General features: G+C 43.9%; 3 protein-coding genes across 5 annotated transcripts; all 3 read left to right on the forward strand.

Annotated features, from left to right (window-relative positions):
• The first annotated feature begins 31 nt into the window (after positions 1-31).
• pigq (phosphatidylinositol glycan anchor biosynthesis, class Q) lies at positions 32-4,910 on the forward strand. Of its 2 annotated transcripts, none has more exons than XM_077735388.1 (13): positions 32-112; positions 962-1,129; positions 1,268-1,612; positions 1,690-1,886; positions 1,963-2,082; positions 2,165-2,285; positions 2,420-2,546; positions 2,622-2,775; positions 3,116-3,227; positions 3,298-3,378; positions 3,488-3,602; positions 3,686-3,747; positions 3,826-4,910. In XM_077735388.1, the coding sequence occupies exons 2-13, from the start codon at positions 977-979 to the stop codon at positions 3,991-3,993; spliced, it is 1,755 nt and encodes a 584-aa protein (XP_077591514.1). In that variant the 5' UTR covers positions 32-112; positions 962-976; the 3' UTR covers positions 3,994-4,910. The 2 variants fall into 2 exon arrangements, with proteins under 2 accessions (XP_077591514.1, XP_077591513.1); XM_077735387.1 differs by lacking the exon at positions 32-112 and adding an exon at positions 311-453.
• Positions 4,911-5,405: 495 nt separating this feature from the next.
• On the forward strand, positions 5,406-11,125 carry rab40c (RAB40c, member RAS oncogene family). Its single transcript, XM_077735040.1, is given in 6 exon segments — positions 5,406-5,676; positions 6,340-6,498; positions 7,623-7,683; positions 7,746-7,956; positions 8,468-8,690; positions 8,764-11,125. Coding segments are annotated over 5 exon segments (912 nt in total). The 5' UTR covers positions 5,406-5,676; positions 6,340-6,356; the 3' UTR covers positions 9,039-11,125.
• Positions 11,126-11,597: 472 nt separating this feature from the next.
• eif3d (eukaryotic translation initiation factor 3, subunit D) lies at positions 11,598-15,388 on the forward strand. 2 transcript variants are annotated; one of them, XM_077735389.1, is made up of 16 exons: positions 11,598-11,701; positions 12,380-12,508; positions 12,599-12,644; positions 12,713-12,849; positions 12,909-12,994; positions 13,083-13,155; positions 13,297-13,418; positions 13,487-13,619; positions 13,781-13,928; positions 14,003-14,133; positions 14,213-14,298; positions 14,403-14,532; positions 14,598-14,740; positions 14,861-15,053; positions 15,121-15,214; positions 15,290-15,388. In XM_077735389.1, exons 2-16 carry the CDS (start codon positions 12,386-12,388, stop codon positions 15,301-15,303), a joined length of 1,659 nt encoding a protein of 552 aa, XP_077591515.1. In that variant the 5' UTR covers positions 11,598-11,701; positions 12,380-12,385; the 3' UTR covers positions 15,304-15,388. The 2 variants fall into 2 exon arrangements, with proteins under 2 accessions (XP_077591515.1, XP_077591516.1); XM_077735390.1 differs by having other exon boundaries at positions 13,303-13,418.
• The last annotated feature ends 487 nt before the right edge of the window (positions 15,389-15,875 follow it).

Raw genomic sequence — 15,875 nt, forward strand, 5'->3', positions numbered from 1 at the left:
GTTTTAGATCTAGAACTGTTGTCCCGCCTTTTTCTTGCGATGTCACTGCAAAATCAGATAAGTCGCTTATTTGGAGACAGCAGAAGCAGCAGAAAACGGGTTCATTCTCTTTGTAAGTATAATTATTCAGTTAATATATGACCATTTATAACAAATTAATCAGTATCAATGAAAGAAACTCATAAGCAATGTGGGAATTTGTATTTTTGTCTAAAAACTTTACAAAGAGTTCTTATTTTTAAGAAAAGGGCATTTTCGGGCATTCTATGTGAAAATGATTAATTTGTTAATTGTAGTCACAATTAAGCCGGATGTTAATGTCTGTGACGCAAACGCTCCTCCAGTTGTTTCCTGTCGGAAAATGTTAATGTCTAGGACTATCAACAAACAAAATGGCCGTTTGGGAAATCATGATCTCGTAGACGGGGGTAAAGTTTTGGAGTTGATATCAAGGTAAATATCCAAGAATTGTCTTTCTCGTCGTCATCAGAAAACATTCTAACGTCTTTTTTAATTGAAATGGAACTCATATTTGCTAGTCATGTTTTGAACAATGAACTGGGTTGCGAAACCACTTTTCCCCATTATAATCAACTCTAATATTACCCTTATATTAAGCTATTGCTATTATGCCAAATATGTAGATACGGTTCTATTTGTTAGGTATTTCTCCATGCATTTACAATTTGTAGTAGCGCATTAAAATGCTAACCAGCTAGCAGGAAATCAATGAAACTTGTGCCTGGGGTGCTCTGCCCTTCATGGAGGACAAAAATGGGACAGTCAATGTTGTTAGTACATAAACACGCCACAATGTTATACTCAAAACACCGCCATTTTCTTTTTAGAATGTCCTGGAATGTGTGTGTGTGTTCAAGTTGGGTTTGTTTCATCACCGGTCTGTACAGTTCTGCAGTCTTTAAATGAAAATGTGTTTTTAAATGAAATCTATGTTTGACAGGTTTAACATCACGCAATGGTTCTGAAGGTCTTCTTCCCGCAGTGCTGCAACCTTGCAGCCAGCGGACTGCTAGTCGGACGATGGATCCCCCAGCACGACTCGGCCGTCGTACTGGCCGTCATCCATTACCCATTTATACCATTCCAAGTCAAAGAGTATATACGAAAGGTGCTAACTACTACTAGTTCAATCATTATCCTAATGAGATTCCCTTTTAATTCCAGTTTGGGAGTTAAGGTGACTTTGTTGTTGCTCTTGGGTTAAGTTGCAATTTTCATATATCTATTGCTGCATTTTTATTGTCAGATGGGGAAGGAGAGCCGCATGGATTTGTCCATCTTGGGCACTTGGAGTTTGCCCCAGGATGGTGAGGAAGACAAGGACAACTTTCAGGAGGGCCTGAGTGCAATCTTCGATATGCAACGCTGGCTCCAGGTTAGCCGGCGCATGGGCCAGAAAGGCTTCGTCTGCCGCCTCCTGGGAGAAGAAAAAGAGGCCAAGAAGAGCGAGGAGAAGGGAGAAGAAGAAGATGAGGAGGAGAAGGTGATCTTCATCCACTACGAGCAAAGGAAAGTGATGTTGTCGGAGCTTCATCCCATCCAGAACGGCGTCCCGGAATCCCGAGATGATTCGCTGTCCGAGTTGAGACAGGTACAGACGTGGATGGGGTTTGGTCAGTTTTCACTCCTTGTTCTTAGATAACTGTTGTTGTTGTTTTCTATGTTGAGGTCTTCCACACGGTGTCCAATAGCGGGCCTCTGTTCTTCATGGACAAATACGACGACGGCCCCTTGAAGTCTACCCACTGGCAGTCGGAAGGCCGCGAGGGGAGCATCATCGTGGAGCTCCTCAAGCAGGCTTCCATCCCCCTTTGTGCGCTCCTCAGACGGCTCTTGGCTGTGTGGACCTGGATCTGCACCATGAGGTCTGCCCCTCTTTGTGATTCTAAACAACCCCAGAGTGCAGCACGCTAATATCTTTGTTATTTTTGTCCGGTGCAGGATTTTTGGACTTTTTCCGCTGCCCTTCCTCTGGTCGAAGTTGTCATCGTGCGTGCAGTTGAGCTACAGAACGCAGCACCTCAAGACGCTAACAGATGGCACTCAAGCGCAATTCCTCAGGTTAATTCATTGACGGTAACATACCATGGTATATTCTGCTCCGCTCACTCTATGTTTTGGTTGGATTTTTGTGTACATGCAGAAAGGCCAATGTGTTTGTGTCATTCCTGGTGGACATTGGCCTAGGTCTGTTTCTGGCTTCCTGGCTTTACAGGGACCGGCACATTAGCATGTTAGCTGACAAGCTACTGCCTGCTGCTGACGTAAGGCATTTTTTTTCAACGTTCTGTTATTTACTTTTTAAATCATCAGATTAGGACAAAAAATAATAATAATTCTAGTTGCAGTACCAGGCTTAGTTCCAAATTGATAGTTAAGTGCCATCTTTTCTATTTAGCATGTTGCTAAGGAGCTGGAGGAGCTTCTCCAGTGGCTGATGGGTGCCCCAGCCGGGCTAAAAATGAACCGGGCCCTGGATGAGGTGCTGGGCCGCTTCTTCCTCTACCACATCCACATGTGGATCAGTGAGTGAATCGCTCGCCACAGACCGTGCACGCCGTTACATTTGTCCCACATGTCAATCACTCCATGTCCTTTAGGTTACTTGCACCTGCTGTCCCCATTCGTGGAGTCCATTTTGTGGTACGGTGGCCTGTCGGCGTGCTTGGGTTTGACCTTTGCACTGTCTCTGCTGTCCGACATGGTGGCGCTGCTCACCTTCCACATCTACTGCTTCTACGTCTACGGAGCCAGGTCAGAATCAAAGCAAAAATAAATAACAAATGCCATTTTTTTACAAATATTTTGACATTCACCAGCAGGTGGCAGTACATCTGGCTAAAAGATATGATCAGTGAAATAATCATAAGGACATGGGGATAAAAATCACCCCAATTTTTACAGGCGTATCAATATGACTTATTCATACAAATGTGCAGTCCTTGCTTTGGGCACCGCTCGTAATAATGGACGATGAGGCAGAAAAGAGGTTATCGTGAATAATGCAGTGGCGCTAAAGATAGCCGAGGCTCGCGATGCATTATGAAATCTTTCTGCATATTCATTAGATTCATGTATAAATGTTATGTGGCAGATTGTATTGCTTGAAGATCTACGGACTGGCTTCCCTATGGAGGCTCTTCAGGGGCAAGAAGTGGAACGTGCTCAGGCAAAGAGTTGACTCGTGTTCCTACGACCTTGACCAGGTAACTAAGTCACGTTTCGCGGGTACATATTCGTATTATACAATCCCCAACCTCTTTTGTCTTCTTGTAGCTCTTCATTGGTACTCTGCTCTTTACCATCTTGCTCTTCCTACTGCCTACAACAGCACTCTACTACTTGGTCTTCACACTGGTAAAAGAAAAACAAATTCAATTGACAACATCAGCTTTGGTTATCATGAGCACACACACACACACACACAAAAACAAAAAGCTTAAAAAAGCTTGTGTATTCTCTTCAGCTGCGTCTGGTCATCGTGCTGTTCCAGGGGGTGATCCACCTCAGTGTGGATTTCATCAACTCTTTCCCACTCTACGCCATGGCACTTCGCGTGTGTCGTCCATACAGGCTCGCAGGTATGCGTACGACCGATATTGTTACGTTAATAATTCACGTCAACAAAATAACATCTATGTTTTCTTAATTCATCTGGTGTTAGAGGGCGTAAGATTCAGGGTGCTGAGTGAAGAGCCGGGAACTGCTCTCCACTTGCTGATGGAGGTGAGCCCATACGTTACTTTCAAAGAGCATTTTTTTTGTTTGTTACTATCCCAAATCGTATTCCATTGCGGTCCTCAGATAAACCCGTTGAAAAGTGGCGTGGTGATCAATACCTACCGCACGCCCACCTATAGCTGCTACCCCAAAGACTCATGGGGAGCCCTCATCAAGAAGCTCTTCGTCGGGGAGCTCATCTACCCGTGGACGCACAAGAGCGCCAAGGGCCACGCCGCCAAGGCCGACTGACGGAAGAATATGAAATGAATAAGTCATGAAATGGAAACAGATGGACACCGGCAAGACACAGGAAATGGAAAGCAAATGCGTCAAACGCTACTACATGCTGCACACTTCAGGAATTGGGGAGGGACCAATCATTTGACCAGCAACACCCTAACAAAGTATGGCACACTGACCTCCTAACAAGAAAATACTAACGCACTGACTGAAATTGATAGTGGTTTGATATAAAATGTGTTTTACATAGTATTACAACACATGCTGAATACTATACAGAGACCAGGGCTGGCCTTGAATGCGTTAAATGGATGTCTTAATGTCGTCAATCGCACTGAAAGGTTTACCATTCACTGCCAGCTCCTCCCAGTCCAAATGGATTGGACGTCTATTGCCTTCAAGGGCAACCAATGAGTTAAAAATGTATGCTGACATTTAAGGCCATCTGCCATTTCTTAAAGTCTTTTATAGTTTTATTTATTCACATTTTTTCATGTTGTAACCATTATGCAAGTAGTTTAATGTATTGAGCTTTAGAACAAATTCATTGCACTGACAAGTGACAAAAAATATGATATTCATATATAAAAATAGAAAGTGTACTTTTTAGTATATTCTGACTGTGCCAAAAGTGATTTTTAAACAATTGTGGTGAAAATGTGATGTTATTTATAATTCACTCTTAGGTTGAGATATTGTCTTGTTTGTGGTTAATTTGTACTAATTTCCTTCTTGTTGCTATTATTTTGAGCCTTTTGCTATTATACAGAGTTAATAAAAATGGGAATTTCTGATGCCAAACAATCAGTGCTTGTAGTCTATAGATAGGCATAACTGCCTAATGACAGAAATTCTTGCTTTGGATGAAAATCTTGTTTATTGAATAAAATTAATTTGCTATGAGGATTAAAATGTTATCACAATGACCTGGTGTCATTTTCCAATTGGTGTCACTCGTGAGTAATGCTTCTCCTGCCTTTGTTTAGTACCACAATTTGACCATTGTTGTTTCCCGCACCATCTGCGTGTTATTGAGTAGGAGGTTTGATTGACGACAAACCTCGACCAATGACATCCTTTTCTTCCGCGTTGCTGTGCCTATAGACCAATCATGCGAGTGATAAAAAATGGAGGGCGGGAATACAAAACAGGCGCTCAGTAGCGATCGAATTCAAGGAAAGAACAAAAGAAAAATTTACTCACTTTATAAGACATGTCATAAATATGAATTTTGTTATTATTCGGAGCATATGTTTGTTCATCTTTGCCATTTCCCACTCTATCTGCGTGTTGTTGACAAGAGTTTGGATTGACAGTTTTATCTGACTAATGGCGATAGCCTCCTACGCCTCCCTGAAACCAACAACCAATCACAGGCATGAAAAGGTGGGGCTAAAATCTGGAGAGAGTATCCCAGAAGCAATCTGTCAGACGGCCGCAGATGCTCACTGTTCTCGGCTCGAGTTTAAACATGGAGCGGAAGAATGGGGAAACATGGACGTCTCGGACTGACACGACGGAGGACTCAAGTAGATTCGGAGTGGGAGTATAAGCCCCCTTTTTGTAGACCCTGTACATAAAATCCCCTGGATGTGATTTTGGGGGACGTTCCAGTAATCTTCGTACCCGGACGAAAGGAAGAAAGGGGGGCCCTCAAATCACGCTTACATCGCTGTGAGTGGAGCTCGCCAGGTTAGCGCATGCTAACACCGGTCCGTGTGTTTATTTAAAACCGCTGACTCACCCGTGGAACTCGGCATGAGTGTGACATGGTGACGGTGTCTTGTTTACTCTTTAATTGATTTATTTTTGAAATTTTGTGGCGCCCACTCAATGACGTTAAGCAGTAACAATGTTAGCTTGTTAGCTTTGAGTTGCGAGGCAAGCTTCTTGTCCTCTTGTCAATAATGAGCAAATATATTTGTTTCTTCCCGATAAGAAGTTTATTTTTCTTTTTTGTTGTTGTACACGCCACCCAGCACACAGTACTGGAATGTCATTGTAAATACAGTCGAGATAAAACCTCTACATTAGATCTAATCTTTTATAAAGCACAAATTATAGTTTAAATTCACTTTTCATGACATCATGGACGATAACAATCCGTCCAATTTCACTTTTATTCCGATGTTAAAGATGCCAAAGAGTTTATTTTCAGTTTTAAAAGCACCAAAAGTCTACCTAGATTTAAAAAAAAATCCTAATTAAAAAATACTTTGAATTCGTCTAACCCACATCCCATTGGGCCATTGTTGTTGGTCCACTTTAGCATTTATTTGCAAATAACACATTGGTGTAAAGTCAGCACGGTGTGGCCACCATCAACATCTCGCTTATCTTTTGTTTGCTCATCAGGGCTGATGTGAGAGGCCATGGGCAGCCAGGGCAGCCCGGTGAAAAGCTACGACTACCTGCTCAAGTTCCTGCTGGTGGGCGACAGCGACGTGGGCAAGGGCGAGATCCTGGACAGTCTGCAAGACGGCTCAGCCGAGTCACCCTACGCGTACAGCAGCGGTGAGTCTCCCGTTATATTCCCCTTTTAAAAGTCAAAGAAGAAAAGTTGACAGTTGCTTGGCTTCCCGCTGGCTAAAAGCAACAAAAAAAAAAAAAAAAACAAGACCGTCGTACGGCCCAAAGTAAATATTTACACGGCAGAAAATCCGGACAGAAGAAGTGCATGATTTCATGAATATTTACATATCTAAATAAATAAAAAAAATACTAACATTTCATCACTTAAGGGTGTTGATTATTGATTTTATTGTATCACTCGTGGTCCTTTTTGTTTTTTTTCTAGTAACATTTTTACTACTAACAAAATGTCAACATCTCCATTTTTTAGTCAAAAGAGCAAGAAAACGTTCTATTTGTCCGAGTTCCGTTCTACCAAAATAGAAGCATCGAGCGTAGAGATCAGAAGAGAAATCGATCATATCAGGAAGCACTCGCTCCAATGGCACTATAGAATTAGCGCAGCACTTTAGCTTCCAAGGTTTCAGGATGTTGTTGATGATGATGGTGATGATGATGATGATGCTTTTCTGTGTTCTTAAGCAACTGCTCACTCTCGCTACTCTCCCATTATGTGGAATTGGACTAGCAATTTTTTCCTGAATAATCATATTTAGAGATATCCCTTGCTTTTCAGAAAATTGGAATCATAAAAAATGAAGATCATCTTTTTAAAATGTATTTATTTTTTCCTATTTTTTTATTGGCTAGCATTGACTGGAATGGACGTCCTCATCATGGAGCAAAAAAAAAAAAAATAGAAGAAATGCGCCTTCAGGCACATATAAGGCAACCTAATTTTTGGGGGAAATGAGGCCATAACCGACATTTTGTCAGCGTCGTGGGTGGCTTTTACTCTCGCTTGCGGAAAACTCAATGAGTGCCCGTAGTAAAAAAAAAGTCATCCATTCAACCTGCCATTCAGGTGTTTGGCCTCAGGTCTTTTCCGGCTGGAAAACCGCAGCAACCGGTTGAGAAGATCTCGCGGGGTAACATGTCCAAACACGTTGCATCAGGTGTTCGTGAGACTGGCTTTTGCATTTTGCCGTTCAACTGACAAATCAGAGAAATGTAAAATCAATGTTGCTAACAATCACCATTATTTTCTTCTTCTTTTTTTAAACCAGGCATTGACTATAAGACCACCACCATTCTTCTGGATGGCAGGAGAGTGAAGCTAGAGCTTTGGTAAGTGTTTCGACTACTTTCAAAAGTTCCAAAGACGTGACATTTTTCCACTTTTCTTTTAGGGACACGTCAGGACAGGGGCGCTTCTGCACTATTTTCCGCTCGTATTCCCGTGGCGCTCAGGTAAGAAAACGAGACTCGCAAGAACGAGCGAGTTCAAGACACACGCTTGATGTTCCTCTATTTTACGCATAGGGTATCCTGCTCGTGTATGACATCACCAATCGTTGGTCCTTCGACGGCATCGACCGGTGGATCCGAGAGATCGACGAGGTGAGATCTGTTTACTTTTAATATATGTCACAAACATACAAAGGCAAGAAAATGTGTTGCCGTCGTGACTTTGTTAGGGGGGGCCAGATCCGGTCTGCCGCATTACTTTGTGCGGCCCCTTTAAATTATGTACATGGAGTTGGTGTGATGCTAAAATAAACATGAAAATGATAGGCCGGGGGACTAGAGGAATCTCAGAATAGTTTCTGTTTTATATCTGGTTTTTAAATGTAAAAATGCACCAACATTTTTAGACCTTTCAAGATTAAAAACATTTACTTTCTAATAATCCTTCAAAAATTAAATGTTTTTTTTATTTTACACAGGAGAATATTCACAGCTTTCCCCCTTGTTTAATTATTTGGTAGTGAATGAAAGACTATCCTTACTCTTTTTTTAGCTTAAAAAATGCATTTTGAAGAGTCTTAGAAAACAACATTTTCCCAATTATTAGCTCAACAATATTCAACATCAAAAGCCTGACAGCCCCTGGTTTTCTTTTTGATGGCAGCACGCACCCGGCGTTCCCCGCATCCTGGTGGGCAACCGCCTTCACCTGGCCTTCAAGCGGCAGGTGCCCACAGAGCAGGCGCGGGCCTACGCCGAGAAAAACGGCATGACCTTCTTCGAGGTGAGCCCGCTGTGCAACTTCAACGTCATCGAGTCCTTCACGGAGCTTTCGCGCATCGTGCTGATGCGGCACGGCATGGAGAAATTCTGGAAGCCCAACCGAGGTGAGTCCCTTTTGGGAGCTGGGGGTCGGGAACCTGACCAGACCTGACCATCATGCCCCCTCCCCCCCTCTAGTCTTCAGCCTGCAGGACCTATGCTGCCGGGCCATCGTGTCGTGCACGCCGGTCCACCTGATCGACAAACTGCCGCTTCCCGTGGCCATCAAGTCTCACCTCAAATCTTTCTCCATGGCAAACGGCATGAACGCCGTCATGATGCACGGACGCTCGTATTCGCTGGCCAACCCGGTGGGCGGCTCCAAGGGCAACAGCCTCAAGCGCTCCAAGTCCATCCGGCCGCCGCAAAGCCCCCCGCAGAACTGCACGCGCAGCAACTGCAAGATCTCCTAACTTTTCTGGGCCGGCGATGTCGTTTCTCAGCGTCCTGCCGCCGCCGCCGCTGCTGCTACAAAACTTCACGTGAGACACAAACGAGGAATTTTCTCCACCTTTATACACAGTCTTTTGGCAACGTGAATCTGAAAACGGCCTAACACACTCACAAACACAAGCACATTGGCTGGAGATGATTTGAACTGCAGGCTTCCACTCGTCACATAAAAGCACTTTGCACTCGGATACAGTCTTTACACCCTCATACACACACACACAGGCTCTTCTTACACACACTTTGTGCACTTCTCACATGCTTGTGGACTCACTTTTTTTACTCGTTTGTTCACTCCAAACACGCGGTTATTCTATTGCTTATTAATCAAGACTTTTCTAATTGGCACAATTTAGGGATGGGAGAGTTTTTCCATAGATTTCCAAGTAAACACTTTTTTCTTTTTTTTTTAAAAACTGGGTTTTGTCTGTTTGAGTGACTTTAAAGACTCTTTTTACATTGACCACGCAGTAATTATGGCACATTAACACTTGAAATATTCATACTGAGGAAAGAGATCAGTAATCTTTCTGCTATTCTTTTGGCTTTAAATTCATTGAAAGAATTAACTTATCGGCTGCCATTGACAGCAATAGGCGTCGAATACATTTGGACTTTGAAGGGCTGTACTCAAACACCATTCAATGGCAGCCACAAAGTTAACAAGTCAAAAATGATTCCAAAGACAGCACAAATCTTGTCATGTCAGTCTCCTCCGTGTACCATCCCATGATTCATTGCTTGCTGAATAATAGATGCTCCTCGCTTGGATCTCAGGAGGATTTCTCCTCTTTTTTTAAAAATTTTAATAGTCATTAAATCCATGTAATTTTTAGTTTGGTGGTTAAATAGTGAGTAAAGAAAGAAATGTACATCTTTAAACCACCTTTTTCTCCAAACAAACATCTTGTTTTGAGGAGTGTAAAGTTCATAATGAAACATATCTGGCAAAAAACTTTTTTTCTTTTCTTTTTGGTCTCCGGCCGCTCTGTTTTGGTAGAGCTGGCTCGGTCTGTAATCCCGCACTGAGAATGTTCCTGGCACAAATGTCGGGCTCGTGGCGGATTTTGGTGTTTGGAACGACACTCCTGTTGTTGGGAATGCGTTTCCTTCCTTCCTGCCAGCTCCCGCTGCTGCTTTTTCACTCCCTTCTAAAAAAAAGGGGACACGCACAAAATGAAAGAAAACACATATCTTCACACGCTGGCTTCACTCTTGGTGGTGAGAAATGAATGACATTTTTATTCACCGCACAGGCATATTACACAATTATATTACCTTACAAGGAAACGACCTTCAAACTGTTGGAACTGCTCTAATAATATTTCCTCAATTAACTCATCACATGCCAGCCATCCCAGTTCAAATGGATTTGACATCTATCACTTTCTATGGGAGTCAATAATTTATGTCATTTTATGATGTTTTTTCCGTTCCTGTGACATGAAACAACCACTTTTCCCCCCCCTTTTTTGTTGCTATATAACTCCGGGAATCTATTTCCTCATTTTGGATGAATTGTATGATAAATTAGAGCAGAAAATGGAACAAATGTTTATGTGCCACTTGAGTTTTTCAAAATGGGGATTGTGCGTCATTTGCCACAAATTCCAGAAGAAGTTTTTATCTCTGGTGCAGGAAAACAAAGGCGTGGATGGTTGGTCGTTGCTGACGAAAGTACTAAAGACATGTTTTTTTTTTGTTCTTTTATGTTTTTTAAAAGATATCTTTTTGTGTATGACCTTCTTGAGTTGTCCTAAATTAATTGAGAATTATATACAGGTCCCCTTTGGGGATGCCCACCGAGTGCCCGTTTGGCTTTATATAAGGAAGCATTGTTTAAAAAACAAAACAAAAACAAACAAAAAAATTCAAACACTATTTTTGGGGCTGCTGAATCTAAAGTGTGAATGGGTTTGTGTGTATCTGAGAAATAAGATGAAACTTTTTTTTTCTTCATTTTTTTTAAATTATTGATTGTACAGTTTCGATGCCATAAGGGTTTGAGGACATACTTTTTCACAAATAAACGATTGAATGTTCAAGTTTATATGTGGACTTGTTGTTTCTTGTGTGATAGAAATTTAGTTATACTAGTAGTATTCTGAAGTTGTTGATTTTCTATGTACTATAACATTAAATGTATTCACTGTCCTCTTGTGGTCAAAGTGCTGAACTGCATGTGGAATTGATAACTGTTCCAAAAGGGGGTTTCTTGTTCCCATTACTTATGTTTTATTTTACAGCCGTCTTAAATAATGAAATTCAAACAATAAAGTTTAATAGCTAACATTTATGTACTTGTCAAATTCGTAGGAAACCATTTGGACAGCGATATTTGTCACCCAGCTTCAGAAAAATAATCTGACAAGGCATTTGGTGCATATTTAAAAAATGTAATTCCTTAAGAAAATGAAATACTAGCAGCCGGAAAGAGTTAAAAACAATCTCATTGTTTACAATGGCGTTCGCAATGGCGTTGCTTTTACGACACTTTACGACACGACCTGCAATCGACTTTACGACAGTAAGTCACTTCCTTTCACGCGGGCGCCCTATCGGGGTACTTTTCTCCGAAGAATACTGGTCCCTTCTTAAACCCTTTTATTGTATCGCCTAGGCCACGGTAAGAACGCAACGATGCGCGAGAAGGCGAGTGAAAATGACTTGCTTGCATGTGTCTAATTTATGAAACCTAAGCAGAAGTTATAAGTGTGCAACTCGTCTTTCAGCCGGTTAGCTTAGCGCGGCTACCTGGCGTGATGACTGGCCTTATAGCTGTTAGCATGTTAGGAACATGAGCACACTCATTGACGCCCTCAGTCAACCTAATCTGTCACATAATATAACCTTTAATCCAAGCTGTTGGTCTAAATACTTTCTTCTGATAAATTATACACGAGTACGACTGATGTCCAAATGTTTCTAACTGGACGTTAATGGCAGCCAATGAACTAAATCGTAGTAATTTTTCCTAATTATTCAAATTGGGTGCTTTCTTGTTTTTAGCTCGGAAAATCCTATTCGGTTTTTAACTTGCGTGTAATTATATTTCTCATTTTATTGCGGTGTAACTACGTTTGAAGTAAATCCAAATCATTTGAAAGTTGGCAATTGTATTGAAATGATGTTCCGGGGTCTGTGATGACTAGCCCACTGCGCAAACTGAGCAGTGCCTCTTTGTGAGAGTGCCCTGCTGGAGACAAAAGTGCTGATAAATGCCTGAGACCCTCGGATGTATAAAGCAGGTCTTTGCAACACAAATTACTTGTTGCCATTTAACCTATCGCAATTTGGGCCGCAGTTCATCATGGCCAAGTTCCACGCGCCCGTGATCCAGGACAACCCGTCGGGATGGGGTCCCTGCGCCGTGCCGGATAAATTCAAGGACATGCCATACCAACCCTTCAGTAAAGGAGACCGCCTGGGAAAGGTATTTTATAGTCGTGCCTCAATATCGCTCTCTCTTGTTTCCAGTTTTTTTTTTCAACGTATTTTTTTTTCCCCGTTCTGTGGTTGCCAGGTCGCCGACTGGACCGGGGCTACTTACCAAGACAAAAGATACACCAGTGAGTGCCTCAAAATGGTCTTTTTACAACATGTAGTGTAGTTCCCTGACATGGCACTCTGTTGGCAGACAAGTACTCCTCTCAGTTCGGAGGTGGCAGTCAGTATGCTTACTTCCACGAGGAGGACGAGTCTAGCTTCCAGCTGGTGGACACGGCCAAAATGCAGAAGACGGCCTACCAGAGGAACCGCATGCGCTTTGCTCAGGTAAGGACCCCGTTTCCAGAACCCGTCCCACACGCAAACTTTGTGTTTTGATCCTACAGAGGAATCTGCGGCGGGACAAGGACCGCCGCAACCTGACGCAGTTCAACATGCAGACGCTGCCAAAGGGCGCCAAGCAAAAGGAGAGGTTAGTCCATGAGTAGATGATTTAAAAAAAAAAAATGGAATCAGTCAGTCTTGCCACCCTGTGATGAGTCGGATTTGTATTGTTGCAGGGATCGAATGCGCATGCAGAAGAAGTTCCAGAAGCAGTTTGGAGTCCGGCAGAAATGGGACCAGAAGTCTCAGGTACTGTTACACCTTTCTATTCCACTCATAAAATTGGTTAAATCTATTGGATTAAAAAAAAAATCGTTGGTTCCATGATTGAGGATGAGATCAGTGCCACTGGTAGAGGACAGTGTTTTTGATCTGAATGTGTTTCCTAAGGCTCAGCTGAAGCCTCGGGATTCTTCAGTAGAGGTCCGAAGCGATTGGGAGGTCAAGGAAGAGATGGACTTCCCGCGCCTCATGAAGATGCGTTACATGGAAGTGGCCGACCCCGTGGACATGTAAGACCCCTCTACCCCGATCCCATGGTCTCTGAGCCACCTTTCACAGTTTTTTGTTTTTCCTCTAGCGAGTGCTGCGGCGCTTTGGAGTACTACGACAAAGCCTTCGATCGCGTGACGACTCGCAACGAGAAGTCGCTGAAGAGCATCAAGAGGATCTTCCACACCGTCACCACCACCGACGACCCCGTCATCCGCAAGGTGCGTTTCGGCCTATGTTTTTGCTCAAATCCATAACTCGCCCACAAAAAAAATCTCCAAATGGAAAATGATGTCACAACCAGAATGAGCTAAAGATAATTTGCATAATTGGATGGCGTATTAATGAAATGATCGTAAGTGAATGGTATGGGTACACGCAGCTGGCCAAGACCCAAGGCAACGTCTTTGCCACGGACGCCATCCTGGCCACGCTGATGTGCTGCACCCGCTCCGTCAACTCGTGGGACATCATCGTGCAGCGCGTCGGCAACAAGCTCTTCTTCGACAAGCGCGACAACTCTGATTTCGGTGAGAGCGCCGCCACGCACGCCGAGGTCGTCTATCGTCGTCCGCCGTTTCTCAATGCGTCGCCCCGTCCTCAGATCTACTGACCGTCAGCGAGACAGCCAACGAGCCGCCGCAGGACGAGGGCAACTCCTTCAACTCGCCGCGGAACCTGGCCATGGAAGCCACCTACATCAACCATAACTTCAGCCAGCAGTGCTTGCGTATGGTAAGATGGGGGCGTGGCGACTTGGCGTGGGCGAATCATTTCGTCAGTTGTGTGAAGGACTCTTTTGCTTTGGCGCTAGGGTGGAGATCGTTACAAGTTCCCTGCCAGCAACCCCTTTGTGGAGGAGGACATGGACAAGAGCGAGGTGGCGTCCGTCGCCTACAGGTCGGCATCAAATACATTTCATAAACAATTTGTCTTTGATAGGTAATTGGCCTTTAAGAAAAAGTAATAGTAACAATACGTATCAAACAATCATCCGCTGGCAGGTACCGTCACTGGAAGCTGGGCGAAGACATCGACCTCATCGTCCGCTGCGAGCACGACGGCGTGATGACGGGTGCCAACGGGGAAGTGTCTTTTATTAACATCAAGACCCTCAACGAGTGGGATTCCAGGGTAAGAGCGACATGATGACATTCGGGGCTTGGTCACGGACTCAATTTTTTTTTCTTTCCCGGCAGCATTGCAACGGCGTCGACTGGCGCCAGAAGCTGGACTCTCAGCGCGGTGCCGTCCTGGCCACCGAGCTGAAGAACAACAGCTACAAATTGGCCCGCTGGACCTGCTGCGCCATGCTGGCTGGTTCCGAGTACCTCAAGTTGGGGTGAGTTCTTAGCCTGACAATTTTATCCATTTATTACCCTCAATTCTGCACTAGAAAATTAGCTAACTATTAGCTGCAACGCACATTAAAAAAAGTATTGTCTACTCTTTCTCCTCGCAGCTACGTGTCCCGCTACCATGTGAAGGACTCGGCCCGCCACGTGGTTCTAGGCACCCAGCAGTTCAAGCCCAATGAGTTTGCCAGCCAGATCAACCTGAGCATGGAGAACGCTTGGGGCATCCTGCGCTGCGTTATCGACATTTGCCGCAAGCTGGAAGAGGGCAAGTACCTCATCCTCAAGGATCCCAACAAGGTAAGCCGACCGGATACGCGGTCCCTCAACCCCAGCGGCCCTCTGACGGCCTCTTCTCCCCTCGCAGCAAGTCATCCGCGTCTACAGCCTGCCCGACGGAACCTTCAGCTCCGATGAAGAGGAGGAGGAAGAGGATGAAGAGGAGGACGAGGAGGAAGAAGGTGAGACGCCAAAGACGGGCCCAATGTCATCGGTGAAGGAGACTAAACTGAGAAATGCTTTGTTTCTGATTCCAGATGAAGAAAACTAAAACGGGACATCCGGTGACCAAAACAAGCCAACAAACACACACAAATTCAAATTCATTATCAATTAAAAAAATCCAATTGGCCCTACCTAGCTGTTTTTGTTTTCATTTTCCACCGAGGACTACAAAAATATACTTTAGTGTCCTACCCCCACTGTAAATAACTTAAGCTTAATGACGGTAATAGACATCCAATCCTCGTCTTTCACAGGCAATAGCAGTAAAACTTGATCTTGACTTGTGGGGTTGCTTTAAAGGTATAAGTTCCATTTTTTTAGGCAAGATCTAGGAACATGTACTGTGCTCCATGGCCTGGCCTGACCAGTTTTTGAGTGCAAGCACTTTTTCCACAATGGAAGCACTTTTCCACGCTCGGCAGCAAAAACACGAGCGTCGAAGCACGTTTGGAAAGCGTTGGCGCTGGTTTGACTGCAAGCTGCTGCTGAACAAACAAACAGTCAGTCAGTCAGCACAGAGGTGGCCCTGAGGCCCGGCCACAACGCGACGATCACTTTTCACCTTGGTCATCATCAGCGATTCAACAAACAAACAAATCCCCGCTGACGCCGACACAA

Source organism: Stigmatopora nigra, chromosome 15, assembly GCF_051989575.1.
Source record: "Stigmatopora nigra isolate UIUO_SnigA chromosome 15, RoL_Snig_1.1, whole genome shotgun sequence".
NCBI classification, from domain to species: domain Eukaryota; kingdom Metazoa; phylum Chordata; class Actinopteri; order Syngnathiformes; family Syngnathidae; genus Stigmatopora; species Stigmatopora nigra.